At 38.5% G+C, this 26,620-nt stretch overlaps 2 protein-coding genes across 2 annotated transcripts in view; one reads left to right on the forward strand and one right to left on the reverse strand.

Annotated features, from left to right (window-relative positions):
* The first annotated feature begins 75 nt into the window (after positions 1-75).
* Positions 76-14,227, forward strand: PPID (peptidylprolyl isomerase D). The gene is made up of 10 exons (XM_036424086.2): positions 76-275; positions 1,827-1,967; positions 3,890-3,996; positions 5,660-5,848; positions 6,638-6,760; positions 6,921-7,027; positions 10,628-10,769; positions 12,884-12,970; positions 13,067-13,109; positions 13,848-14,227. The coding sequence occupies exons 1-10, from the start codon at positions 191-193 to the stop codon at positions 13,934-13,936; spliced, it is 1,113 nt and encodes a 370-aa protein (XP_036279979.1). The 5' UTR covers positions 76-190; the 3' UTR covers positions 13,937-14,227.
* ETFDH (electron transfer flavoprotein dehydrogenase) overlaps positions 5,623-26,620 on the reverse strand; it is a 32,327-nt gene continuing 11,329 nt past the window's right edge. The window contains exons 7-14 of the mRNA XM_036424085.2: positions 24,105-24,251; positions 22,629-22,769; positions 21,095-21,238; positions 18,363-18,531; positions 16,455-16,637; positions 16,021-16,242; positions 15,004-15,190; positions 5,623-5,809 (exon numbers count right to left, since the gene is read on the reverse strand). Coding sequence (XP_036279978.1) covers positions 15,027-15,190; positions 16,021-16,242; positions 16,455-16,637; positions 18,363-18,531; positions 21,095-21,238; positions 22,629-22,769; positions 24,105-24,251 — 1,170 coding nt within the window. The 3' untranslated portion in view covers positions 5,623-5,809; positions 15,004-15,026. The remainder of the gene's footprint in view (positions 5,810-15,003; positions 15,191-16,020; positions 16,243-16,454; positions 16,638-18,362; positions 18,532-21,094; positions 21,239-22,628; positions 22,770-24,104; positions 24,252-26,620) is intronic.

The following is a 26,620-nucleotide window of genomic DNA, read 5'->3' on the forward strand; positions in this document are numbered from 1 at the left end:
GGAGAGGTGGGGAAGGGGGCGGGGAGAGCGCCGGAAGTCGAGCTGCCGCTTCCGGACCTGACGCCGGAAGTGGCTCGTCAGCGCCGCCTCCAGGTCTCCGTGGACACAGCCGCCGCTCTTGGGTTTGGGCGACGGACGCAGCAGCCACGAGGCGCCAGGAATCCGCTTCCAAACGCGTCTGCAAGTCAAAATGTCGCACCCGTCCCCCAAAACTAAGCCCTCCAGCCCCAGTAACCCCCGAGTCTTTTTTGACGTGGACGTCGGAGGCGAGCGAGGTGAGCGGGGCCTGCGATAACGTAGCATGGCCCCGAGGAGGCTGGGCTCCCCGGGCTCCCGGGGTCGCCCGCCGCGGGTGGGGGGCGCGCCGGGCGGGGGCTGCTCCGCGGAGCAGAGGGGAGGGCCCCCCCGGGCTGTGCCGCCTGAATACATTAACCTTGACTTTGGGGTTGGGTCGAGCCAGCGCGCCCTGGTGGAATGCCACCGATCGTGCGGAAGTTTCTGGAAATGTCTGGTTCGCGGATCGTGGCCATTAGGTTTGTCTCTCCTGTTTGCACCTCCCGCCACCTGGCAGCGTTACGTTGGCATAAAACACGATTATGTGACGTTTTCAGCGAGGCATCCAGGAAACCCGTGGGTGTGCGTCAGCGGGGCTCCCGTCCCGCCCGCCCGGGGTTCGGCCACGCGAGCTTTCCCCGCACTTGTCACGGGATGCACAGACTTAAATGAATGTCACGGGATGCACAGACTTAAATGAATGTCACGGGATGCACAGACTTAGGTGACTTTTGCGTGTGGCTTCCCCTGTGTGACTGATTCCTAGCGCAGCGGTGCAGGCGGTGGGTGCCCATTTTCTCCGTTTTGGGGAAAATAAGTTCCCTGTAGCGACATGGTTGCCTAGGCTACGTTAGTAGCTCCGAAGCTCCCTCAGCTCTCTTGGATCCGCCTATTGCTTGGTAACCGAATGGCGCCTGTTCCGGAGCATTTAGAATCACTGACCAGGCATTGTGTTTGAATGTTGTACAAACGTACATCACAGGACTCAGGGATCCCCGTGGATCGTGTGGACACACACACAAAACACACACACATTCAGTTTGGTTTGAAACTAGAGCCAGGTTTATTTTTTCCTGCCTCAGGAGTTAGCTTAGGATGGCAGCTTTTGCTTCAGAAGCTGTAGCAGGCAGGTTCCACAAAGCACAAAGGCTACAGCCATGCTCAAAACTCAGGCAATCTTTCATAAAGAATTTTTTAAAATATATTTTATTGATTTTTTACAGAGAGGAAGGGAGAGAGATATATAGAAACGTCGATGGGAGAGTAACATCGACCAGCTGCCTCTTGCACACCCCCTACCGGGGATGTGCCCGCAACCAAGGTACATGCCCTGGACCGGAATCGAACCCGGAACCTTTCAGTCCGCAGACCAACGCTCTACCACTGAGCCAAACCGGTTTCGGCTCATAAAGAATTTTTAATTGTTTTTTTCCCCCCACTGTAGTTAGTTGCTGATTGAAAATTCTGAGTACCTGTTGAAGAAATTACTCAGAACTTAAAACATTTGTTCTTCATGGTGTCCCTTATATGATGCTGATCTTCTGGCTGTTGTGTCTAGGAACCATTGTAAGGTGTAGAAAAATAATTGTTTCAAATTTGTTTGCTTAAGTAGGCTAAATTTGAACACTAGAAAAATGATTTAAAAGAGAGAGAACTTGAAATCTTAGTCGTCATAATTTTACTAACTGACCTTTTGACATTTGCTTACTTGGTTGTTTGTTTTGCATACTGACACTGTTTCTTTCTTTCTTTCTTTCTTTTTTTTTTTTAAGTTGGTCGAATTGTCTTAGAATTGTTTGCAGATATTGTACCCAAAACTGCAGAAAATTTTCGTGCACTGTGTACAGGAGAAAAAGGCATCGGATCCACCACTGGGAAACCTCTCCATTTCAAAGGATGCCCTTTCCATCGAAGTATGTAAATTTTATGAAACTCATTCTTACACATAATCAAGTCCTGTCCTATAGGAGTTGGGGAAGACACTGTGGGGCAAAGGTTAAAAATTAAACTATTAGTTTCCAAGAGGATACTTTGACACCTGAGGCAATAGCTCTGTTCCATAAAGATTGGGCTGAAAAGGTAGAATTAATTATAGGAGTGTACTAAGGTTTATTTCAAGAGAAATGAAATACACTAGGTTCACCAGTCCTCTAACTTCAATGCGCTTAGATTGAGAAGAAAGGGAGTGGCCATGATAAATAAGTAGACCCTGGATAGCTCGACTACCAGGTGATAAGAAAGTTATATCTCCTTCTTGGGCAGAATTGCTTGGGAAGGCTGCAGCCAGTTAAAAAATTTAGTGTCATGGGCACGTAGTGTGATATGAGATTAAAAGATGACATTTCACACAACTTACCACACTTTCTAATCACACTTTTGTTTGCGATTGTTTGGTGGTTCCCCCAATAGACTGCAGGTACTAACGAGTTAACATAACAGGCCCTGGGACTGCTGTCCTTAGGAAGGTCTGTTGGCAAGGTTGGCCACTGAGTAGAATCTGGGAACTTGGAACTTGAACCATTCCCGAAATCATAAAGGTAGATTACTCTGCCTAGACTCTTTATACAAGTTATTTGATTTCCTTTTGGGAGTCTGGAATTTTGGTACATACTAGGCAGAGAATGCCTCTATAATCATCCTCAATGAAAACCTAGGGTGCAAGCCTCTATTGGGCTTTCCTGGGCTGAAACAAATCATATATATTGTTGCACTTTCTTTGCTGGGGGAAGACAATGCTCTGTGACCAGCTTGTGGGAGGGTGAGAGCCCAAGGAAGCACATGGATTCCTCTAGACTCCGCCTGTATATTTTCCCTTTATTATCTAGTTGTGTTTCCTTACTGTGTTGCTGTAATACAACCAAAGGCTGAATCCCATGAATCATAGGGAATTTCTGAACATTAGGGTAGTCTTGGGAATCCTTGACACCAAGAGATGATTTTTGCTGAAATAGTTCTACTACAGTATAACAAATCTTAGACTAATTGGCCTTTATCCAGTAGTTGTTATTGGGTGACTAATATGTGCCCAGCCACACACAAAGTTACAAGGATGAAAGACAGCTGCCCTGGCTCGTGTGGCCCAGTTGCAGCATTGTCCCATATACCAAAAGGTTGTGGGCTTGATTTCTAGTTAGGGCCTGTACAGAAGGCAACTGATCAGTGTTCTTCTCTCATGGATGTTTATCTATCTCTACCTCTCCTTTCTTCTCTCCCTCTTTCTAAAAAAAATCAATAAAAATATCCTCAGGTGAGGATTAAAAAACACACAGAGTTGCTGTACTTAGGGAGTTATTTGCCAGAAAAGACAGACTATTATGATATTCTAGAGGCCCACTGCACAAGACTTGTGCACTTGAGGTGGAAGGTGGGGGAAGGGAGAGGGTCCCTCAGCAGCCACCGAGACCCCTCGCAGTCCGGGAGCCCTTGGGGGATGTCTGACAGATGATCGATTTGCATATTAGCCCTTTATTATATAGGATGTTATAAAATGGAGGTAGAGTCTAGCAACTAGGGGAGAAAAATTAGGAGATCTAACTTTGAGGTGCCAGTGATAGTTTTATTGCAGAGGTGCCATCAGAACTAATTTTCTTATTGTTCCTGGGGGATCAGGCAGTAAAAGTACTTTGGACTCAGACTGTGAAAAGTCCTTGAAGAGTAAAATGGTGGGGAAAAGACAAGAGAGTGGCATGACTAGAGTCATTTTAGGAAGATGTCCTTATTATAGATTCATTAGTTAACATTGCTGAAGTCATAGTTGTTTTTTTTATTAAATATTTTTGGTAACAGTCAACATGAATATAGCTTTGTTTCTAATAGCTATTTTCCTTTTTTGTAGTTATTAAGAAATTTATGATTCAGGGTGGAGACTTCTCAAATCAGGATGGGACAGGTGGAGAAAGTATTTATGGTGAAAAGTTTGAAGATGAAAATTTCTATTATAAGGTAAAGTAGACAAAATGCATGTTATGATAATAAAGGGTACTATGTATGAGCACTTGTTGGGTTAAGACACGATAGATGTCTCAAGTGCGTTTAGAGTCTCCTCTTTTTAAAGGTATTATATTTGGCCATATGGGTCTTTGATATGGAACATTTTCATCCAGTAATGATTTGGCAAAAATACTACAGTTATTTCAGTGTGATCCAGGTTTGCATACTTGAGTAAAGCTAATGAGTTTAAAGTGCGGCCACCATATGGCAAAATTGCTTCCAGGAAAGTGTTCTCATTATCAAAAGGATGGTAACTTGTGCATCTTTATGCTTGAATTTGAAGAGCAACAAAACCATCGCTAATATCCAGGATATCAGGGGATTTGCAAACTAGAGGATATGGTTAATGTCCAAGCTCCTAAGGACATTAGTGGTGCCTGTGCCTTCTTATCTTCATTGTCCCAAGATGTAATCGGGTTATATTCCATCATTCCATCAAGTTATAAGAATGGACATGTAAGTACAAAAGTAAAGTGATCTTTTTGGAAATGAGGAAAATGAACAAGGTAATAACTACAAAAGAAAATCTCATCAGTCTTTTAAGCAGTATTTGACTGCAACTGTTTGAGTTTAATACTGTCACTGGCACCAAAGGGTTTATAAAAATGAAAGGCCTTGATGACAAGGAGTTTATTATCTTACTGAGGAGACAAGATTAAAACACCTGGGACAACAGGAGAATAACATTATGCCTTCAATATCATTCATTTGGTCTGGCCCTGCCAAGGCATTACACTATATTTGATCTAAATGATATTATAGTTTACCATCACTTAGTATATGGCCATTAATTAAATGTTTGACCAAATAACAGGCTAAGTTTTAAATTGATAATTTTGTATGGTCCTCAGATAATGTTATAAATATTCAGTGGCCTTTGGCAGAAAAAAGGGTCCCCACCAATAGTTCTTGCCTTCTACAGACTTGGTAACCTTGAAAGATGAATTAGATTTAGATTGGAGGGTTAAAAGGCATTTTAGGTGAGAATACTAACATTAGATTTAACATTGGCCCAACAATGAATACATTTACAAAGCCTGGTGCCAAGGAAGAAATTCGATTTCAGTGTGCAGTAGTTTCTTTTGGGCATTCTCTGAAGAAGTGATTCACCTGGGATGAAAGCCATGTTTTGGATTCTTTTGAGATTAGGGAAGTACTTAATTGAATATCCTGTCTAAATTGGATAACCTATCATTGTTCTCTGTTTATTGATGTGTAAAGGAAGAATCATAATATAGGCCCATAAAAGTGAGAAGACTAGTGTTGCTCAGAAAAAAGACCATCCACCATAAAAAAAGGGCAGAGTATAATTATTAGATTTCCTTAATGTAGCATCTTCATCTTACAAATGAAATATAAGCATTTTCTTAATATGGTAATTTAGAAATATACTCCCAGTTGTTACTTTATTTGATTTCATCAGCATTTGTTAAAGTTTAAAAGTGATTAAGTAAATCTATATTTTATGAATTAAAGGTTGTTACTAAAATAAAGTACAATTACACTATATTGTTTGATCTAAATGATATTATAGTCTACCATGGTTTTGTGTATGGTCAGTAAAAGAACAATTCAGACTAACCTTGATTTTCTTTTAATTAATTTTGTTCTACAGCATGACCAGGAGGGTTTATTGAGCATGGCAAATGCAGGCTGCAATACAAATGGTTCTCAGTTCTTCATCACAACAGTTCCAACTCCTCATTTGGATGGGAAACATGTGGTATTTGGCCAAGTAATTAAAGGAATGGGTGTGGCAAGAATCCTAGAAAATGTAGAAGTGGAAGGTGAAAAACCTGCCAAAGTAAGTAAAAATTACTCTAGTTGCTCTCTTAAAGAAATGTAAGTAAAAGAATGATGATTATTTGCTGGAAAGTGTTAGGATGACTTTTGGTATAGAAGCCTGAATCTGCCACTTAATTTATTTCAATTTCAACCTTGGTGATTTAAGTCTTCCTATACTTGCACAACTTTGAGTCAACCTGTATACTAGTTCATTATAGAAAGAGGACAGGAAATGAAGAATCCTGTCCAGACTCTGCCATTTAATTAGTGGTTTGGCCTTGATCTTATTCAATTTTTCTTGGCCCGATTCCTCATTTTACATAAATGACTTAAGGGTTTAGACTAGATTACATAACTCTAAAGATTCTTGTGTTCTAAGTCTATGGATCAATGGCCAAAGTACTACCCAACCCAATTGGTAGGGTTGTGAGAATTGGAAGCTCTGATACCTGTAGGAGGTAGGCTGTCACTCAATAGTAGTAAATTGAAAGCAGTGCCCCTCCTAAAGAAAATTATATGGAGAATGATAAAATTTTCAGTTCTTTTTGTGTACACTGAGGTGCTAAGTAGCAATAAAAGACTTCTGTAAAATAGTGACATTGTTCTATTACTTGAAATGTTTATAAAGGGCATTTAATAATTAGAGCAGATAGGTGAGCCTCGTAAAGTCAGTCTGTCATTTTAGAAGTGACTTGGACCATGTTGCACATAATTTGCAGCTATATAGCTTTTAAACCCAGACTTTTTTTTTTTTTTTAATATCATTAATATGTTAGTGCACTTCTACAATTTAGGATTATTTTTACAGTTGTGCGTTATTGCAGAATGTGGAGAATTGAAGGAAGGGGATGACTGGGGAATATTCCCAAAAGATGGTTCTGGTGATAATCATCCAGATTTCCCCGAGGATGCAGATATAGATTTAAAAGACGTGAGTATTTTCAATTAGTCCAACTTAATTACTTAAATTACTAAAAATATTTAGTACTAAAATTTTGAGATATTTGTGTCAATCTGTCTTAGTGATAGAACCCAGCATTAAACCACATTAAACCACATTAAATCCAACATATTTGCATTCTTTTATACAGGTAGATAAAATATTATTAATAACAGAAGATTTAAAAAACATTGGAAATACTTTTTTCAAATCCCAGAACTGGGAGATGGCCATTAAGAAGTATACAAAGGTTTTAAGGTAATAACATATTTTTAATAAATTGCTTTTAAAAACTTGTAAGTTGAATTGTAAACTGAAATTCAAGAGCTTATTTTTTTTTTAAATAAATTTTTATTGTTCATATTACAAATGTTCCTTTCCCCCCCTTCTCACCCCACCCTCTGCCCTTTCCCCACCCCCCATTGTCCTCATCCATAGGTGCACAGTTTATGTTCAGTCTCTTCCCACATCCCCCTCTTCCCTTTTCCCCAAGAATAAACAGTTCACTCCCCTTCCATACCTCTGATTCTATTATATTCAACAGTTAATATTGTTCCTCAGATTTTTTTTTTTTTTTAGTTTCCTTGGTTTTTAGATTCACTTGTTGATAGTTACGTATTTGTTGTTCATAATTTTTATCTTTATTTACTTTCTCTTCTGAAAGAACCCCCTTCAGCAATTCATGTAATTCTGGTTTGGTGGTGATGAACTCCTTTAGCTTTTTTTTATTAGTGAAGCTCTTTATCTGACCTTCGAATCTGAGTGATAGCTTTGCTGGATAGATTATCTTTGGCTGTAGGTTCTTGCTATTCATCACCTTGAATATTTCTTGCCATTCCCGTCTGGCCTGCATGGTTTCTGTTGAGAAATCAGATGACAATCGTATAGGTGCTCCTTTATAGGTAACTACCTTCTTTACTCTTGCTTCTTTTAATATTCTCTCTTTGTCTTTTGCTCTTGGAATCTTAATTATGATTTGTCTTGGTGTGGTCCTCTTTGGATTCCTTTTGTTTGGAGTTCTGTGCGCTTCCTGGACTTGTAAGTCTAATTCTTTCACCAGGTGGGGAAAGTTTTCTGTCACTATTTCTTTCAGTATGTTTTTGATATCTTGCTCTCTCTCATCTTCTGGGACACCCATATTTCTGATGTTGGTTCGCTTGAAGTTGTCCCAGAGGTTTCTTACATTATCTTCAACTTTCTGGATTCTCTGGCCTTCTTGCGTCTGCGGAGGAGTGTCTTCTGGCTCTTTATGTTCCAAATCTTTGACTTGATTCTTGCGATCTTCCATTCTGTTTTTAGGACTCCATAAAATATTTTTTATTTCAGACAATGTATTCTTTATTTCTTGTTGATCCCTTATTATTTCTAGTTGATCCCTTTTCATATCCTCATAGGTCTTGTTTATTTTATCGGCCTTTTCTAGGAGATTCTTGAACAACCTTATAAGTGTGGTTTTGAACTCTATATCCAGTTGGTTTTTGTCCTCCATTTCTTTCGTTTGTGATCTATTTGGTTTAGGCATTTTCGCAGGCAGCTTTCCTGATAGGGCGGGGTTTCAGGGTGGAGCCTACAGCCTTGGCTTCCGTCAGCCCCGCCCTATGCCACTCCTGAGACTCAGGGTCCTTCAGTACTTGTTGCGAGCACCTCTGAGAGAAAGGTGCCCTCGATTTTTGCCTGCTGCCAAACTGTCTGTTCTCTCCCCCAATGAGTCCAGTATTGGGGTTCAGTTCAGTTGGAAGTGGGATTGGTGGTGGCGTTCAGAGCAGTCTGGAGCCCCTGTCTCCTTCCCGTCAGGGCAATCCCGCGGCACAGCCAGCCGGCCCTTCTTTGCGCGCAGTGTGCGCGCCTCCGGGACCTCCTTTCGCTGCTTCCCCGGAGTCCCGCCTTACAGCCCGGCTCCCTATGGATGAGCCTGGGTCCCCGGGGTCTGGCCTAGAATTGGGGTTCAGAGCAGTTGGAGCCGGGCCCAGCACAGTCGGAGCTTTTCTCTCCTTCTGGCTTGGGACCGCCAGCCAGGCACTCGGCCTCCCTCCTCTCCGGCTCTGTCCTCTCTGCGTGTGCCGCGTGTCTCCGTACCTTAGGCTTTTACAGCTCCTCCGCGCTTCCTTCTGGTTTTCTCCTTGCTTCTTGTTGTAGAATTTCCAGTCAGTCGACTTTCCTGTAGTTCTGGGTAATGTCCATTTTATATTTTAGTTGTATTTTGTTGAAATTGTTGTGTGCGGCTGCGGCTAGTTGCCTACCCGAGCAGCCATCTTGGATTCTCTTTTTTTTTTTTTGACAGATTATTTGTAATTACCAGATGTGTTGAAATAGCTGCATTTTTTTTTGTTGCCTCCCAACTTCTTATTTTGAAAAATTTCCAAATACAGAAAAGTTGAAATAGTACATGAATGAATGCTCATGTACCTTAACCTATGTTCACTAGTTAATTTTTACTGTTTGTTTTTGAAGAATCATTTTTTAAGAGGAAGTTGCTGATACCATGATACTTCACCCCTGAATATTTGTTATTATAAATAGCCTAAGAAACAAACACATTCTTCTACATAACCTTCCTACCATTAAAATAGCATTCATACAGTATTACCTAATATGTAATCCACATTCAAATTTCCCCAATTGTTTAAATTTTACTCGAGTCAATTGTATTATTTGGTTTTATGTCTCTAGTTTATCCATATTTAATAGTTCCTATTCTACAAATTAGTTGTCACTTATACTTTGTAGCATCTTAAGTAGGATGTCTTATACAATGCCATCTGTTCGATTGCTTCCTCAAGGTTAGGTTGAGGATAACTATTTTGGCAAGGGGACTTAACTAGGTGATGTATATTTTCTATGACATCACACATATTGAAGGCACATGTCAGTTTTGAGTTTTGGCACTTGATTAAAGTGATGTCAGCTATAAAGATGCCTTTTCCCCTTTGTAAGTAGTAAGTACTCTGCGGTGATACTGTGAGATTGCGTGCATATTCAGTTTCTAACATTGCATCCAGTGGTTTTATATCATCGAAGATCCTTGTCTAATCAGTTATTGCCTTGATGATTGCAAAACTGTGATTTTTCTAATTTTATCACTCATTCTACAGTTATTATAAGCTGGCATTCTTCTGTTTGAAAGAACCTTTCCTCTCCCCCCCTTTCAAGTATCACTATAAACCTTTGGATTTTTCTCAGGTCTTACTAAAATTTCTTTTGAAGCACAAAGAGTTCCAGATTTTTCTAGTGGAAGCCCCCTTTTCTACATCTTTTTGACATATTTCTCTTAGTCTGTGATCACTTGGCTTACTTTCTGGCTCAAGATGTTCCAGGCTCATTTTTATATTTAACCTGTTTCCAGATTGGGTATCAGCAATTTCTCCAAGGAGCGCTGATTCTTTTCAGTGGGGAATAGACTTTTAAGAACAAATTCTGGGAACCAGGTATGCTTATTGTTTCTGAGTCCTTCTCAGTGGACAGAGCTAGGAACTGTATTAAATGATAATTCAAAACCAACACGATAGGGTTTTTCACCTTTTTTATTCCATTCCCTGTGACACAATGAAAACCTTTCTTCTCAAAGTACATAATAGAGACCTGGTTTTTAAAAATAGAAAGTGTTAATAGTGCATCTTTAGATATGGGAATTATCCTTAAATTGGCCTGTTTGAATAATTTGGAAAAAAGTTATAACAAATAAAAATAAATTATCTGAAGAAAACAAGGATTTAATAGATAATGAATATTAAGAATATTAATATTAGCATGTGATAAACTTTATATATCAGAATAACCTAACATTTTTTGGCATAGTTGAAGCAGCAGAATATGCCTTATGCTAGCTTTACATTTTACTTTTATTAATGTATTCTCCAGATATGTGGAAGGTTCAAAAGCTGTTACTGAGAAAGCAGATACATTGAAGCTGCAACCTATGGCTTTAAGTTGCATGCTGAATATTGGTGCTTGTAAACTAAAGATGTCAAATTGGCAGGGAGCAGTTGACAGTTGTTTGGAGGTAAGTCTGTTTGCTGTTGAATTTTTTGACAGGGTTGGCTTATGATTTATGAACTTGAACAAAACAATTTTATATACTTTTAACTAGAGGCCCAATGCATGAAATTCCTGCAAGAGTAGGCCTTCTGTCTCGTAGCTGCCAGCATCGGCTTCCCTTCAGCTCCTGGGATCCAGGCTTCCCTTGCAGCCCCAGCTTTGTCCTGAAGGACGTCCAGTCTAATTAGCATATTACACTTTAACTATTATAGATGCAGGTTTGGGCCAAAACTGGCTCTCCAACATCCCCCGAGGGGACCCAGATTGGGAGAGGGTGAGGAACCCCAGTGATGCATGATCAGGGTCAGGGAGGGTCATGGGAGGTTGGCCAGCCAGGAAGGGCTCCAGGGCATGTCTGGCCCATCTTGCACAGTCCCAATTGGCTGAACCCCAGCAGCAAGCTAACCTACTGATTGGAGCATCTGCCCCCTGGTGCATGTCATAGTGACTGGTCTACTGGTCAGCTGTCTGCCCCCTGGTGGTCAGTGCATATCATAGCGAGTGTTTGAGTATCCTTAGCATATTACACTTTGATTGGTTGAATGGACAACCAGATACTTAGCATATTAAGCTTTTATTATATAGGACATATCATTGCATAGGACCTGATGAGACTTGATAAAACATGTCATTTTATCTCTTAAATATTTTGGACATCAGTTTTTCTTTCAATCCATTTACTTAGCTTATTAGGTTACTTAGTATTTATTAATATACTTTTCCTTTTTCACTCAAAGCACATGTATCAGCTCACTTGTTCATTTAACATATTGAACACCTGTTATGTGCTAAGTATTGAAAGACAAAGCCAGGAATGACTAAGAATATGGGTTATTGATTAGGTCAGACAGGTTTTTTTAATTAGACCTCTCACCAACTTTGTGATCTTGGTTAAGTTCCTAATTTAAAAGTCTTCTTTATATGTAAAGTGGAGATAATACCTGCCTCATGGGTTTGTTATAAGGATTATATAACACTAGAGGCCTGGTGCATGAAATTCATGCATGGATAGGGTCCCTAGGCCTAGCTGGCCATCAGGGCTGATGGGGCCTGCCTTTATTCCGTGCTGCTCCCTGGTGGTCAGTGCATGTCATAGTGATCAATCAAACTCCCAAGGGATAATTTGCATATTAAGCTTTTATATATAGATAGATATGTAAAGCATATAACAGTGTTGGGCACACGTTAAGCACCTTTACGGAGACATCCAGGAATACTAACAGCAAAAGCTAGAAAGGTAAAAGCATACCTTACTTAAGAAACACAATTATGACTTTCTTCCTAGTATAGAGCTGAAAATTTTTCCATACTAAACCATGTACTTTAGAAAGGCCACCTCCAATAATTTTAATGTGTATTGCACATTCTGCACATAGGCCAGTTATGTCCACAGCAAGGAGAAATAAAATGTGATCCTAATTTGGTAGGGTAGGTGAAATAGAGATGATAATATACTTAGAATGGAGTATATAACAGAGGAAAAGATTAGTCTTCACCAATCATCTGGATCTTTTTTTGACCTTTGTGAGGCAGATAATGTACCCTTTTCAGTAAACCTAAGTACTGATCTTTAAAAGATGTTAAGTAAAAAAATATTTTTAAAACATTTATTTCAGCATAGAGATCTCTTGGAAGAGGCACATCTCTAGACCTCTGGCTGAGGTCCAGACTCTTTGGAGAGTTTATGTCCATGGCTTTTGTGTAGCAGAGGCAGTCATGGAGCACCATACTTGTGCGACTCACTGGAGTGTCTGGGGAACTTCCTGTGGAGTGTTGCTATATGCTACTGACCAAACTCTGCAGGAGCCTAATAAGAGGAGCACATTGGAACCTGGATTTTCTCTTCCAGGTTCCAATGTGCTCCTCTTATTAGGCTCCTGCAGAGTTTGGCTTTCTCTTCTATGTCCTTATAGAGTCCTCTACTGATAAAACTTAACATTGTGCTAGCTGGCAGAAGAGAGATTTTTAGGGTTAATTTCCTTCACAGAGCAGTGAAGGATTGATTTGGAACTGATAGGCTATACATTTAAATCTATACATTTAATACTTAATATAAAGTATTAATTTGATTCTTTTTAGGCTCTTGAAATAGATCCATCAAATACCAAAGCACTGTACCGTAGAGCTCAAGGGTGGCAAGGATTGAAGGAATACGACCAAGCATTGGTAAAATTTTGTCCTAAATTTCATTTAAAAAATATAGACAATCACCTTTATAAATTATATACCTAATATTTCCTAAAAACTTTTTTCCAATTAAAGGCTGATCTTAAGAAAGCTCAGGAGATAGCACCAGAAGATAAAGGTAAGTTGGCAGTTTTTGCAGTGAAAGTTCACTTTGTTCTTTAAGAATTTCTCTTCATGAAACACTGTACAGTTTGCCACTTAGATATTTATTCCACAGGTATTACAGAATGCCTGTCATTGGGTCAGGCACTGATCATATTGCATTGAGTAAGTCAGGGTCCCTGCTCTCAGAGAGCTTACATTCTAGTCCTACAGAATACTATCTTCACATATCTGAATACCATTTGTCCTACTATATCATTTGAGATCTAGTTCCTATTAGTTTAATTCTAGTCAAAAGTACCAAATGAGTATTATGGTGAATTTAATGTTTAGGACCATTCCTTAAGCTGAATGTGGCCATAACCTAAATATTCTAGCTAATAAACTAATAGAAAATCTTTTTGATGCCGTGACAAAAATAAGTCTTTCAAATACTGTTACTACTAATAGTGATCCTACATCAAGATATTAAAATATACCTTTGGCTTCTTTAATACTAAAGTAAAACAGGCACTTCTCTAAATGGAGAAGGCAAATCTATAATTCAATTTGAATTCTCTCAGTCAGTTTTCTAAGATTATGCTTTGTGATTATGTAGTTGTGTGATTGCTTTCTTGGTATACATTATTCTATTAATAGAGCAAGAAAAATTGTAGCAAGGGGAAGTTAACTGTCATACTAAAACATCAGTTTGTTGGTAAACCTAATTTTTGGATGTTTGAAAACTAACTCCTATTATATATTTATTTTGCAGCTATCCAGGCAGAATTGCTGAAAGTCAAACAAAAGATAAAGGCACAGAAAGATAAAGAGAAGGCAGCATATGCAAAAATGTTTGCTTAATAAGGAATTTGGTTATGCTTAAATATTACACATTGATGTATAAAGGCAATAAGAAAATTTAAGGTATTTTGTCTGTTAAATATGATCCCTAATGTGTTTCCTTTGATACTTCAGTTTCCCATTGTTTACAGTTTAGAAATACTGATACCGGTTCACTCTTAATAAAAGTATTACAAAGTACAGTGAAGTTGACCCCATCCCTCGGGCTATCTGTATTACAAAGAATAATGGTGTTCAACCTATTTTTAAACTAAAGATCCATCTTGTTGAATAAACAGGTGAAAGCTTAAATTTGTGTTATTTCCCTCAATTCTTTGATATAGCTTTTTGTAAACTGGTTGGTTTGTGTTGGTATTTTATTTATTTTTTTAAAATATATTTTATTGATTTTTTACAGAGAGGAAGGAAGAGAGAGAGCTAGAAACGTCGATGAGAGAGAAACATCGACCAGCTGCCTCCAGCTGCCTCCTGACATCCCCCACCGGGGATGTGCCCACAACCAATGTACATGCCCTTGACCGGAATCGAACCCAGGATCTTTCAGTCCGCAGACTGATGCTCTACCGCTGAGCCAAACCGGTTTCGGCTGTGTTGGTATTTTATACTCACAGGTTCAGATAGTAAATTTTTAGGACCATTGTATTCTGTCACAATTACTTATTTCTGCAAGGGACATGGCATGGCTGTGTTCTAAGAAAACTAAGAAAAGTGGTGGGCTAGATGCCAACCTCTGCTCTAAAGTATACATTTATTTTTATACTTCAAGTTTTGAATTTGGCAAGTCACATTTACATGAATGGCCAATAGTTTATTCTGCTGTTGGTAATGAATCTTTGAAGAATTGAAGAAGTAAGTAAATACTACATCACAAATAAAGTTTTACTTAAGATAAATATTGACAGTTTTTTATGAGACAAATTTAGGTATAGTATAAAATTCTATTTCCCTGATATTTTATGAACATTCTGATCAGCAATATGCTATAAGATATGTTGACACTTGCTAACTTCTCAACATTTTAAAGTTAGCTTACCATACATTTTAGAGAAAGTGTTTACCAGACTTGCCTGCAAATGAAATCAGTTATAGTTTACATTCCATTGTAAGCAGGTCCTCCACCACCTTCGGGTACCACCCAGTTAATATTCTGACTTGGATCTTTAATATCACATGTTTTACAATGCACACAGTTCTGAGCATTTATCTGTAACCGAAATCCATCACCTTGTTCCAAAGGTACAAATTCATAAACTCCTGTAAGGAGAAATAATATTATTAAGTTCCTAACTTTTTGAACTTTCAAAATTCAAAAATAGATATTAAAGTCCTGAAAATAGTAGTTACAGAAACATTGAAAGTTTATTTTCAGAATGTTTACCCACAGAGCATATTACAAAGATCTTGGCTGCTTTTGAGTTACAATTCTGTATATAGAATGTGCTATATGCTGCTTAGCTGAAAAAAACAAGAGAGCCAGCCTTAACCCTGTTTATAACCTGGTATTATGACAGAAATAATTAAAATAATAAAGTCAAAAGACAAAGTCCCTGCCCTCAAAGTGTCATTCTAGTCCCTCTCCACAAGGTACTAATTTTTACACAGCTGAGCACTATTTTAGTGTATCATTTGAGACTCAGTTACCATTTTATAATTCTAGTTGAAAACTCAGCACTAAAAGATAGAGTATTCATGATGAATTTCAAATTTGGGACCATTTTCTTGAGCTGAATGTGGCTATAGCTTGTATTTTAGCATTTATACATACACTGTCCGTGAGTGTGTATGTGCGTGTGCATAACCATAAATTGTTTTCAAAGTTATGTGAATATGGAAAGAGGTATTCTTTGGTATTCTGTGGGCCTTACCTTCGACAAGGGTAGACACAGAAAGACCTCTTGAGAAATGTCCTCTGAATTAGGCTTCAAAAGAAATCCCTATTATTTTAACATTGCTAGAGTAAGAACCATAAAATAATATTTTCTAAAGAAAGCTGGATATAGGAGTCATTTATAATTTCCAAGCAATGGAAGCATATTTCTTACATATTTAAAGCAAATAGGAATGAATGGAAATACAGTACTGACCTGCAGGGCAGAAACGCTGCTCGGGCCCATCATATATCGCCAGATTTCTATTTACAGGTACACTGTCATCCTTTAAGGTTAAATGTGCTGGTTGGTCATGTTCATGATTAGTACCACTCAGAGCCACAGATGACAAAAGGTCAAAACTAATCTGTCCATCAGGTTTTGGATACTCAATAGGTGTGCAATCCTTGGCTGGCTTGAGCTGATCAGAGTCAGCACCTTCAAAAGTTTTGAGGAAGATTTTAAATATACAATTTTACTTTAAATATACAATTATACTAATTTTAAAGTACTTTAAAAAGCACTTTTATAAAACTTGAAAATATACCAAAGAAATAAGGCTATACTCATAATGATATACTGTTCACTTAGATTGAATTCCATCCATGAGTTTTTAATGATTATAACACACTCAAATATGTTGTAATTACCTTTATGTTTTAGGGTCCATGGTTCCATTCCTCTAAATATCCAGTAAAAGATGCCAGTGTAAATCATCCCTCCATATAAACCCAGAAATCCATGGCAGGATGGTCTTATATTCCTAACAGAATATAGCTCTTTCCACAACCATGATTTCTTCAAATTGTCCTCATACTCTGTTACCTGGAGTCCTTTATTAAAAATATGAAATGTTAAGTGTGAAATTGCCTCAAGGAGTATAAAGTACGTTAATCAAGATATTTTTAAACTTCTGACGAGTGAATCTTAAATTTAAAAAACAGGTGGTCACAAGACTACACGAATATTGTTTCATATAAATGTTGGCAGTGTCTAAATTTGATTTCTTATACTGGAAAGTTAAGTTTTAAAAGTAGGGAACCTGAAAAGGAAGCTCAAGATGAAGTTTATGCTTCCTATAAAAGTAAAAAAAAGTTATAAGTGATCAATGAAATACTACTATTATGGGTTGAATTGTGTCTCCCCAAAAAAGGTATTTTAAAGTCCAAACCTCCCAATATTTAAAAATGGGTCAGAATGGGGTTGTTGCAGATGTAATAGTTAAGATGAGGTCATATTGGAGTAGAGGGAGCTCTTGATCCAGACTGTGGTCCTTATGGGGGACAGACAAGCAGAAGATAGGTAAAGATGGAGGCAGAGACTGGAGTTAATTCTATCACAAACCAAGTGAATGCCCGAGGCTTTCAGAAGCTTGGGAGGCAAGAAAGGATTCACCCAGAGACTACACAGAGAGAAGGTCCTGCCAACACCTTAGTTTCAAACTGCTAGCCTGTAAAAGTCAAATTTCCTGTTGTTTTAAGCCACCCAGTTTGTGGTATTTCATTGTGGCAGCCCTAGGAAATTACAATACCTAAAACATGGTGCATGCATTTAATACTTAATAGGACAAAATGGTTCTTATAAATGTTTTTATTGATTTCAGAGAGAAGGAAAGAGAGAGAAAGTTCAGTGATGAGAATCATTGATCGACTGCCTCCTGAAAGCCCTCTACTGGGGATCGAGCCCATGACCTGGCATGTGCCCTGACCCAGAATCAAATTGTGATCTCCTGGTTCATGGGTCGATGCTCAACTCCTCCACACCAGTCTGGATGTACTTGCTCCAGTACTTTCTATGTGTGGTATTACGCTTACATGACAAGTTGGTCCAAAAAGGAAAGATAATTGGCAAGAAAATTAGAAAAATGTTCCATTACTCAACCATCACACTTCACTTTGCTTTTTCTGTTCTACTTTTCTTCTCCCACACCCTAGGCCTCCTTTCCTACAAGGATTTGAAGGTCTAATCAGGTTTTCCTTTCAAGAGGCAGGAGACAAAGACAAAGTTGATAAATTATGTAGTGTATCAAAGGTGGGAAAAATTATAGAAAACTTTGTGTGGGGTGGGGGTGTTGAGAGTGCTGTGTTGAAAATCAATTGGGTTCACTGAGAGTGGTATTTGATTAAAGTGTAGGAAGTGAGGGAGTTGGCCATGAAAGAAGGAAGCATGCTTGACATGTTCTTGTCCGTGAGGTAGCCCATGTGCCTGGAACAAGAGTAAAAAGGTTAAGTCACAGGGTGAGGGAACTTTGGCTTTTATTCTGAGAAAAGTGGAGAATCATTAGAAGGTCTTTTTAGACTAAGGGATCACTGAGGCCTAAGTGCTAGCAGTTCCTCTCCACCGCAGAAGTATCATCAATGCTGGTGCTTGCCACCCCTGCCAAGGATGGTGCTGGATTCTGTAGTTTGCAGAGCTCTCCTGTTTTCAGACAAGACACTTCGGTATGTGTGAGGTATGTTATATGTATGTAATGTAATGCAGTACTCTCCAACTTGACATCAATGTTTCAATGAAAACCTAACCAATTTCTGTACTTTAAATAAATAGGAAGTTCTTACCTATCGTCTTTGATTGGAGATTTTCATTAGTTAGTTGATTAAAAATAGATTCTGCTGCCAAAACTCCACTTTTCATTGCTGTGTGGGAACCTTTAATCTTGGGAACATTCATGAAACCAGGACTGCAACCAATTAGTAAGCCACCAGGAAAGGTGAGTTTTGGTATAGACTAAGGAAAGAAACATTTAAAGTGTACTGTTAGCTCAAATTAAACATGCAAAACTGACCACTCCACATTATAGCCTCTTAAATAAGTTTAAAGATGTAGAAAAAAATTTCTTTAAAAAAGAAGAAAATGAATAGACTGAAGGGGGGAAAAACAAAACAAAACAACAAAGCAAAGGCATTTTTTTCCCCTCCCCAATGAGTGAAGATTAGAATTATTACCATATTTTCTATTACAAATTTTTCCTTCTCCCTCCTCATGACTAACCTATATGAAGCAGACATAAGACCAGAGGGATAACATTTGAATAAAATGTTCTCATGTATACTTATGTCATAGTGAAAAATATTCCCTAAACCTGGATGACTATTATCTAAATTGTGATCTGCTTTTATATTATGGTAACATGATATACAAAGGATGGTACCTTACCTCTGTATACACTTTTATTTTATTTTGATATCTAGCGATAAAAATATAGGTTCTAATCATGGCATCACAATTAGCTATTACCTTAAATAACATTTTAACTTGAGAATAAGCTGAATTTTCCCCCAAAAATGTTGAGATACTTGTTTGGGCCTCACTATACATTATTGATAAAGAATAATGTAATAAAGGCTGGTGATATTTTTGTGATAGCCAATAAAAGCCTATAATGTGGCACCTAAATTAACAGGTTTTTTTGTTTTTTTGTTTTGCATGGGAAAATGTATTATAATCTATAGTTTGAAAAGGAAAGGAGGCAAGACAGAGTAGTTCATTCCTCCTCATTTTTTCTCCTCTGTGGGTTTCCTAAAGGAAGCCATGGTCTTCGTTGAGAAAGTGGTAGGTGGTAAAGTTTGGCTGATGATGCTGAAAGCGACTCAGAGGATAGATAATTAATGGGGAAACAACTGCCATCAGCTCCAGGAAGACATGATGACCAATCTGGCCACAGGCCCCTTTAATTAGAAAATTCTAACTATATTGCTGGGACCGGTTTGGCTCAGTGGATAGAGCGTCGGCCTGCGGACTGAAAGGTCCCGGGTTCGATTCCAGGCAAGGGCTTGTACCTGGTTGCGGGCACATCCCCAGTAGGGGGTGTGCAAGAGGCAGCTGATTGATGATTCTCTCTCATCGATGTATCTAACTTTCTAGCCCTCTCTCTTCCTCTCTGTAAAAAATCAATAAAATATGTTTTTAAAAAAAAAAAAAAGAAGAAAATTCTAACTATAAGGGAAAGGTGGTCAGAAGCATATTGAGGTAGAAGAATGTTGGTAAAAGGACCCCATCGTTTTATAGTACGTGGGAATGAATTTATGACTGTAGTTCTCTTGGACCAAATGCAAGAGCATCATCACATCAGGGTCACAGAGCAGACAGTATAAGTAAAGGACTTTCTGGAATGCCATTAGCTGAAACCAGATAATGGCTAAAAACTTGGATAATGACAGCACTTCTCAAGGCCGTGATTTTGTTAACACTAAATTTGATTCAAGAACTAGAAGAGAGGATGTACATTGTTAGTGCAAGTTCTTCCAAATTGGTGCTTAAATCCTAAGAATAAAAATGGGATGGCACAATGAAGATGTGTTTTTAAGTTCTGGGAGAATCCCCTGTGTGAAGAGGGTTACAGGCATTGTGCATTTTGTTAAGGAACTGGTTGACCAGTGATTGAGCCTGGTCAGGGCACATGCCCAGGTTGCAATGTGAGCTCAAACCCCAGTAAGGGGCATACTGGGACAAGGAAAAGTTCACTTAGAAATGCTGTATTCTGGAACATTCATTAAACTAGGGCTACAAATAATTAGAAACCTATCAGAAAAAGGTGAGTTCTGGGTATAGACTGAAGGACAATAAAATAGTAATGTAATATTTGTTAGATCAATAAAAATTAAACAATGCTCCAAATTATTGCTTTTATGGTCTTTAAAACTAACTGAAAATAAGTTTCTGAAACTTTGACTATTTAAATTGGAAAATTTAAGTTCAAAGTTTAGGTTTTTTCCTAAAAACCATCTGAGATGTTGAAACATACAAAGCAGATGTTTTAAAATGAGGATGTGTATGTGCTATTGAATATAACAAAACCTAGAATTTGCCTTGGAATTTCCTGGCAGCTAAAGAATAAAAGGCCCAACTGATGTGGCTCAGTGGTTGAGCCCGGTCAGGGCACTTGCCCAGGTTCTGTTGTGAGCTCCATCCCCAGTGGGGGGCATGTGGAAGGCAGCCAATCAATGATTCTCATTATTAAATGTTTCTATTTCTTCCTCTCTCCGATAGAAAAATATATATATTAAAAGACAATATTATTAAAAAGGATAAAGAAAAATACCTTGGTTCACATATTTTTACCTTTCTGGTTAAAAAACAAAGCCAGTTAAGTCAACATATTCTTTAAATTCATGGTGTATTATAATTTATTTAACTAGTGTGAGAGAGTCTTATAAATACTAGGTGACTTGCTGAATTACCTAAATTTTTCCCCATGAAGTGATTTTCTATTCTTTAAATTTATAACATTATATTTTCAATGCTGAATTTGTAATTCATAAATAAAGAATAAAAAAGTTGGGAGACTTACCTGAAAGCCACCTTCATTGAGAGCTCTGGCTCCATACGCAATCCTTTTTCCACCTTCCAATGTTGGCTGAATGCTAGGATGGTGTTTCCACCTCTGGAACTCTCTAAATGGACTCAGGTATGGATTTTGATAGTCCAGACCAACCTTAAAATTTTTATAATTAAATTTTATATCTTTATGCAACCAGACATTTTTATTTCAAATTATATCAAGCTAAAATGTGAGCAATTTTTATCAGAAAACGTACATTAGCCGAAACCGGTTTGGCTCAATGGATAGAGCGTCGGCTTGGGGACTGAAGGGACCCGGGTTCGATTCCGGTCAAGGGCATGTACCTTGGTTGCGGGCATATCCCCAGTAGGGGGTGTGCAAGAGGCAGCTGATCGATGACTCTCTCATCGATGTTTCTAACTCTCTATCTCTCTCCCTTTCTCTCTGTACAAAATCAATAAAATATATATTTAAAAAAGAAAAAAAGAAAACATGTACATTAAATTTCTTATACTCAAAGTACTTAGAGAGAGATATATAGTAACCTAAATTTAAATAAATAACTAAACAAAATGTTTGTAAAAGAAAGGGTAAACAAAAGAATACCTTGTGTTAATAATCATAAAACTTTAAATACTTGGAATATATTAAGAAATCACTGTGCTCTATCTATCAAAGTCCATGTTAGAAAAAGATGGTAAGTGTCCCGCACATTGCGTCTATAAAGGGAATTGTAATAATTATTCAGCTATCAATTCCAACTCTACAAATAAATAAGCTATATGCAGCACTACTGAGGCAAAAATGAACAGGATGTATTCACACTTAGAAAAAAGAGGACAAGAAATTTTAAAGGTTACATTTTAAAGGCATTCCTGTAGTGCTGAAATTAATAACCAACCTTTTTTTTGCCTTGAAAAGATCAAGTCACTAGAATAACTACGCAAAGGTGATGCTACTGAAACTTGTCTGGATTTCAAAAAGCACATAAGTTTAACAATGGTTCATATGCAGGTTTAATCATGACATTAAACAATAAACTTCCACCAATTCCAAGGTGCAGAAATTCACTATTTTTCTTTATAAGTGGTATAAGTGGGTGGCTAAAAAGGGAGAAAATGCTCATGTTTTTATTTTTATTTATTTTTTTTTTCCTCATGTTTTTAAAAAGTTATAAGTTCAAACCCAGTGCTAACTAAATTTTCAGGGGCAGCATGCCATAATGGAAATGGGCTTGGAAATGTGTAACTGCCTCTGTCATTTAAAAGGCGTATTTGGGAAAGTTGTTTAACGTGTTTGGACTTCTCATCAGTAAAGAAGGCTATATCTACTTCATAGGATTTTATGAGTTCTCAGTGAAATATCTAGCAGTGCTTGACACAGAGTAGCTCCTATTAGTAAAGCTATGTGTGTTAGACTAAGGTCTCTAATAACCATAAGTACTTTATATGCTGATTACATTAGAACATAAGCTTTAAGTAAAGCATTTTGCATTCTTCAGATTCAAAACCCTTGTTTTATAACCTTATGGCATATAACTTACCACAAAACCAAGAGCCACCAGGGGTTCCCCTTCATTTAAATGGTAAAGGAAAGAGCCTCCATAAGTGTGTCTGTCCAAGGGCCAGCCAACAGTGTGATCTACTCTCCCAGGTTTCCACTTCTTTTCATCAATAAGCCATAGCTTTAAAAAAAAAGTCCTGGAGTATTATTTAAATTTTTTATATCACTACAATGTATAAAACTTGCCAAGTTTTGTCTTATTTATGAAAATTACAAGTAAAAAATTTTAACAAGAGAAACATTAAAAAAGATACTATAAATGTCAAAGAAAATGATACCAAACTGTAACAGAGTAAAGAGAAAGGTCAGAAATGTTATGAACACTTTTAGACATTAAGATATTCAAATCAATAAGACTTTCATACAATTCTAGGAAACACCTCAGAAGAGATGAGGGAAACTTTTAGGGTTTTGGAAATATTCTAAATCTTAATCTGGGTGGTAGTAACATGAGTGTATTAACCTTATAAAAATTAACTGAACTGTACACTTAAGATCCGGTACTGTACACTCTGTTACTCTTCAATAAAATACTTTACCCTTTTTGCACAGCCCCCTCCTCAAATTAAGCAAATTATTCATCCTAGTTTTAGAATGGTAAGTTTAAATTTTAAACAATTTCCATCTAAGATATTGTCTAAAAAGCAGGTAATATTTGCAATTTACCAAAAACAATTAAACCCTTATTTACAATATAATGAATCTAGTTATATATAGAATTAAACCTTTCTGAGCTTTACCCCCTAAAAATAAACAAAAGGATTTTATATTCTAACTAGAGGCCCAATGCACAAAATTTGTTCAAGAGTAGGCCTTCCTTTCCTTGGCTGCTGGCACCAACTTGCCTCTGGCACCCGGGACCCGGGCTTCCCTCACAGCCCTGGCTTCATCCAAAAGGATGTCCGGAAGGAAATTTGGTCTAATTAGCATATTATGCTTTTATTATTATAGGTTATTATAATACACCTAAAGCTTGAAAAAAATAGTCTAGCAACTGGATAAATTGAGAAAATATACAACACTTACCTAGCTAAATTTTAGGTTTCATGTCAATATACCATGATTGAATGTAAGTTTCATAAACAAAGTTATCTTCAGATTACAATTTTGAATGAACAATTCTTATAGGATGTGGTCATCCTATAACTAGCATATGAATAGCAGGTTTAATACTATAATGGGAGATGACATTACAATAAAAAATGTTACAAATATTTTCAAGATCAAGACTTCTTTCAGCAATATTTGATAAAACAATTACAACATATAGATGAAATTCATATAATAAATTTTGATTGTAATATTTTCTAGACCTTTGAAAAATATCCCAAATATTTTCAGTCATACCATTTCAAGTAAATGGAAAATATAACTGTAAAAATAAATCAGCATTATAATACAATGAATTTAAAGTTCCATATTTCAACATAAGAATTACAAAAACAAGCCAGGATACCTCCTTCAGTCCAATTCCATAGGTTTGGGGTTCACAATTGGCCCTCAAATCAAACTTCTTATATAGTTGCTTAGCCAGATGTCCATGGCAACCCTCTGCAAAAACTGTAACTTTGGCATGTAGTTCTAGTCCTCTCTCAAATGTTGTCTAGAAAATAAAAACATGTTAAATTGCAACATTTGATAATTTAAAAAATATTCATATTCTGGTCAGTTTTGAATTGAACTATGAGTCAGGTATATAGAGACAACGCACATATATTGGAAGTAAAATTAAGTACTGTTATAAGTAGAATATAATTTAAATTTAATAATATTTTGTGTCTGTGATATTTTTCTATTTTACTTCAAAAGTACTTGATTGGGCAGTTAAGTTTGTAATAATTAAAGTTTATAAGAATTAAAACAGCAAATAAAGCACTTTTGCCTCTCCTCCAAATTCTCTGCAAACAAATATAAAGCGAAAGTGAAAGGCCAATTCCCCACTGTTCCTGACTTCCCAGTCCCATTATTTGAAGCAAAAAATAATAGTTTTCTTGTGAAATTTTCATGGCAGAAAATTTCCATGAATAAAAAACAGCCTATTTATATCCTTCTAAGGCAAATAGGATCATCCTATCTAATAAAGAGGGAATATGCTGATTGAGTGTCCCACCCTCAAAGATGGTGGCACCCACAGCCAATACGAAGGGAATATGATAATTGACTGCCATGTCCTCAAAGATGGTGGTGTCCTCAAAGATGGTGGTGCCATAGCCACAAGATGGCGGCACCCAGTCCCCTCAGCACCAGGGCAGCAGTGTGTACACGCAAGCCTGGACCAGCCCCCAGGCGGGCCCTGCCACTCTGAGTGCCTGCCTCTGGAGTCTCCCAGTCCCCTCTGCTCCCCAGCTGCCCAGGATGGTGGCTGCCTAAGGATCAGGTAACCAGGGCTGGCAGAGGCTTGAGCTGCTGGCAGTGGCAGCAGTAGAGGTGTGATGGGGCATTGCCTTCTACGGGTCACCAGGTCACCTCCCTCCCCTGAGGATTCCCAGATTGTGAGGGAGCAGGCTAGGCTGAAGGACCCCACCTCCTCCAGTGCATGAATTTTCATGCATCAGGCCTCAAGTACTAAATATATTCATCTAGTTGCCTTTATCACTTTAATTTTACTTGTTGTGTATTGCTAAATGTATATTTAAAACAAATGTGTTTCCCTAGGGGGAGGGAAAAAGCTATGTTTAAAATCTTCTCTCTTTTGCTCTCTTATATTTTAGTAGAGGCTCCGTGTACAAATTCATGCATGGGTGGGGTCCATCAGCTTGGCCGGCAATCAGAATGATCATGGTTATCGGGGCCATTGGGGCTGGCCGGCTGGCCTGGGGAAGGGACTGCAGAAGGTTGGCCGGCCAGGGGGGAGGACCACGGGAAGTTGGCTGTGTGAATGCGCTGACCACCAGGGGGCAGCTCCAGTGTTGAGTGTCTACCTCCTGGTGGTCAGTTCTCATCATAGTGAACGGTCATAATGGTTGCTTAGGCTTTTTTATATATAGACTAGAGCACATGTGTCAAACACAAGGCCCGCGGGCCAAATCCGTCCCGCCAGGCCTTGCAATGTGGCCCGCACCGCGCTGTCATCACTGCACTCCGCTGCGTTTCCATCACAATGACAGTTTATGACTGTTCAGTAAACCATTCGGCCCGCGATTTAGGCTGGATTTTAGATTTTGGCCCCTTCTCTGATTGAGTTCGACACCCCTAGACTAGAGGCTCGGCGCATGAAATTTGTGCACAGGGCAGGGGGGGATGCCCCTCAGCCTGGCCTGCACCCTCTTCAATCTGAGACATCCCTCTTGCAATCTGGGACCGCTGCCTCCTACTGCTCACCTGCCTGCCTGCCTGATTGCCCCTAACCACTCTCCTGCCTACTGATTGCCCCTAACCTCTCTGCCTCCCCGATCACCCCTAACCACTGGCTTACCTACTTGATTGCTCCAACCACTCTGCCTGCCTGCCTGATCACCCCTAATGGCTTGCTTGGAAGGGCCAGCCTGGCAAGGGGCTGTGGTGGTTCTGGTTTAACGGTTGTTATGGCCATGATGCCATTATGGTTTCTGGCCTTGCATTATATAGGATACTTATGTCTAGCACATGGTAGGTACTCAATAAAGTTACTGAATAAAGAAATACAGAATCAGGAAAGTGTCATGAAATATATCATTCCTGATAGTTCTCTTCTCTTCACACATATTTGCATATGTGAGTATGCAGACATAGTCACACAAAAAATAGGTTTACACTGACAAGCTGCTTTATAATGGTTTTTGTATTATATCACAATCAGAGGCCTGGTGCACAAATATTTGTGCAAGAGTAGGCTTTCCTTCCCCTGCCGGCCAGCACTGGCTTCCTTCTAGCATCCGGGACCTAGGCTGCGGGCACTGGCTTCCCTCCAGCACCTAGGACCCAGGCTTCCCTCCTCCCAGCTGTGGGTAGGCACCTGGGACCCGGGCTGGCTTCCCCTGGGCCTACCGCAGG

Source organism: Pipistrellus kuhlii, unplaced genomic scaffold, assembly GCF_014108245.1.
Source record: "Pipistrellus kuhlii isolate mPipKuh1 unplaced genomic scaffold, mPipKuh1.p scaffold_m20_p_8, whole genome shotgun sequence".
Taxonomy (NCBI): domain Eukaryota; kingdom Metazoa; phylum Chordata; class Mammalia; order Chiroptera; family Vespertilionidae; genus Pipistrellus; species Pipistrellus kuhlii.

Excerpts from the sequence above, each read along its gene's own strand:
- PPID (XM_036424086.2), top strand. The coding sequence starts at position 191 with ATGTCGCACCCGTCCCCCAAAACTAAGCCCTCCAGCCCCAGTAACCCC. Across the intron at positions 276-1,826 it reads GGACGTCGGAGGCGAGCGAG|TTGGTCGAATTGTCTTAGAA; the intron begins GTGAGCGGGGCC and ends TTTTTTTTTAAG. Across the intron at positions 12,971-13,066 it reads AGGAATACGACCAAGCATTG|GCTGATCTTAAGAAAGCTCA; the intron begins GTAAAATTTTGT and ends TTCCAATTAAAG.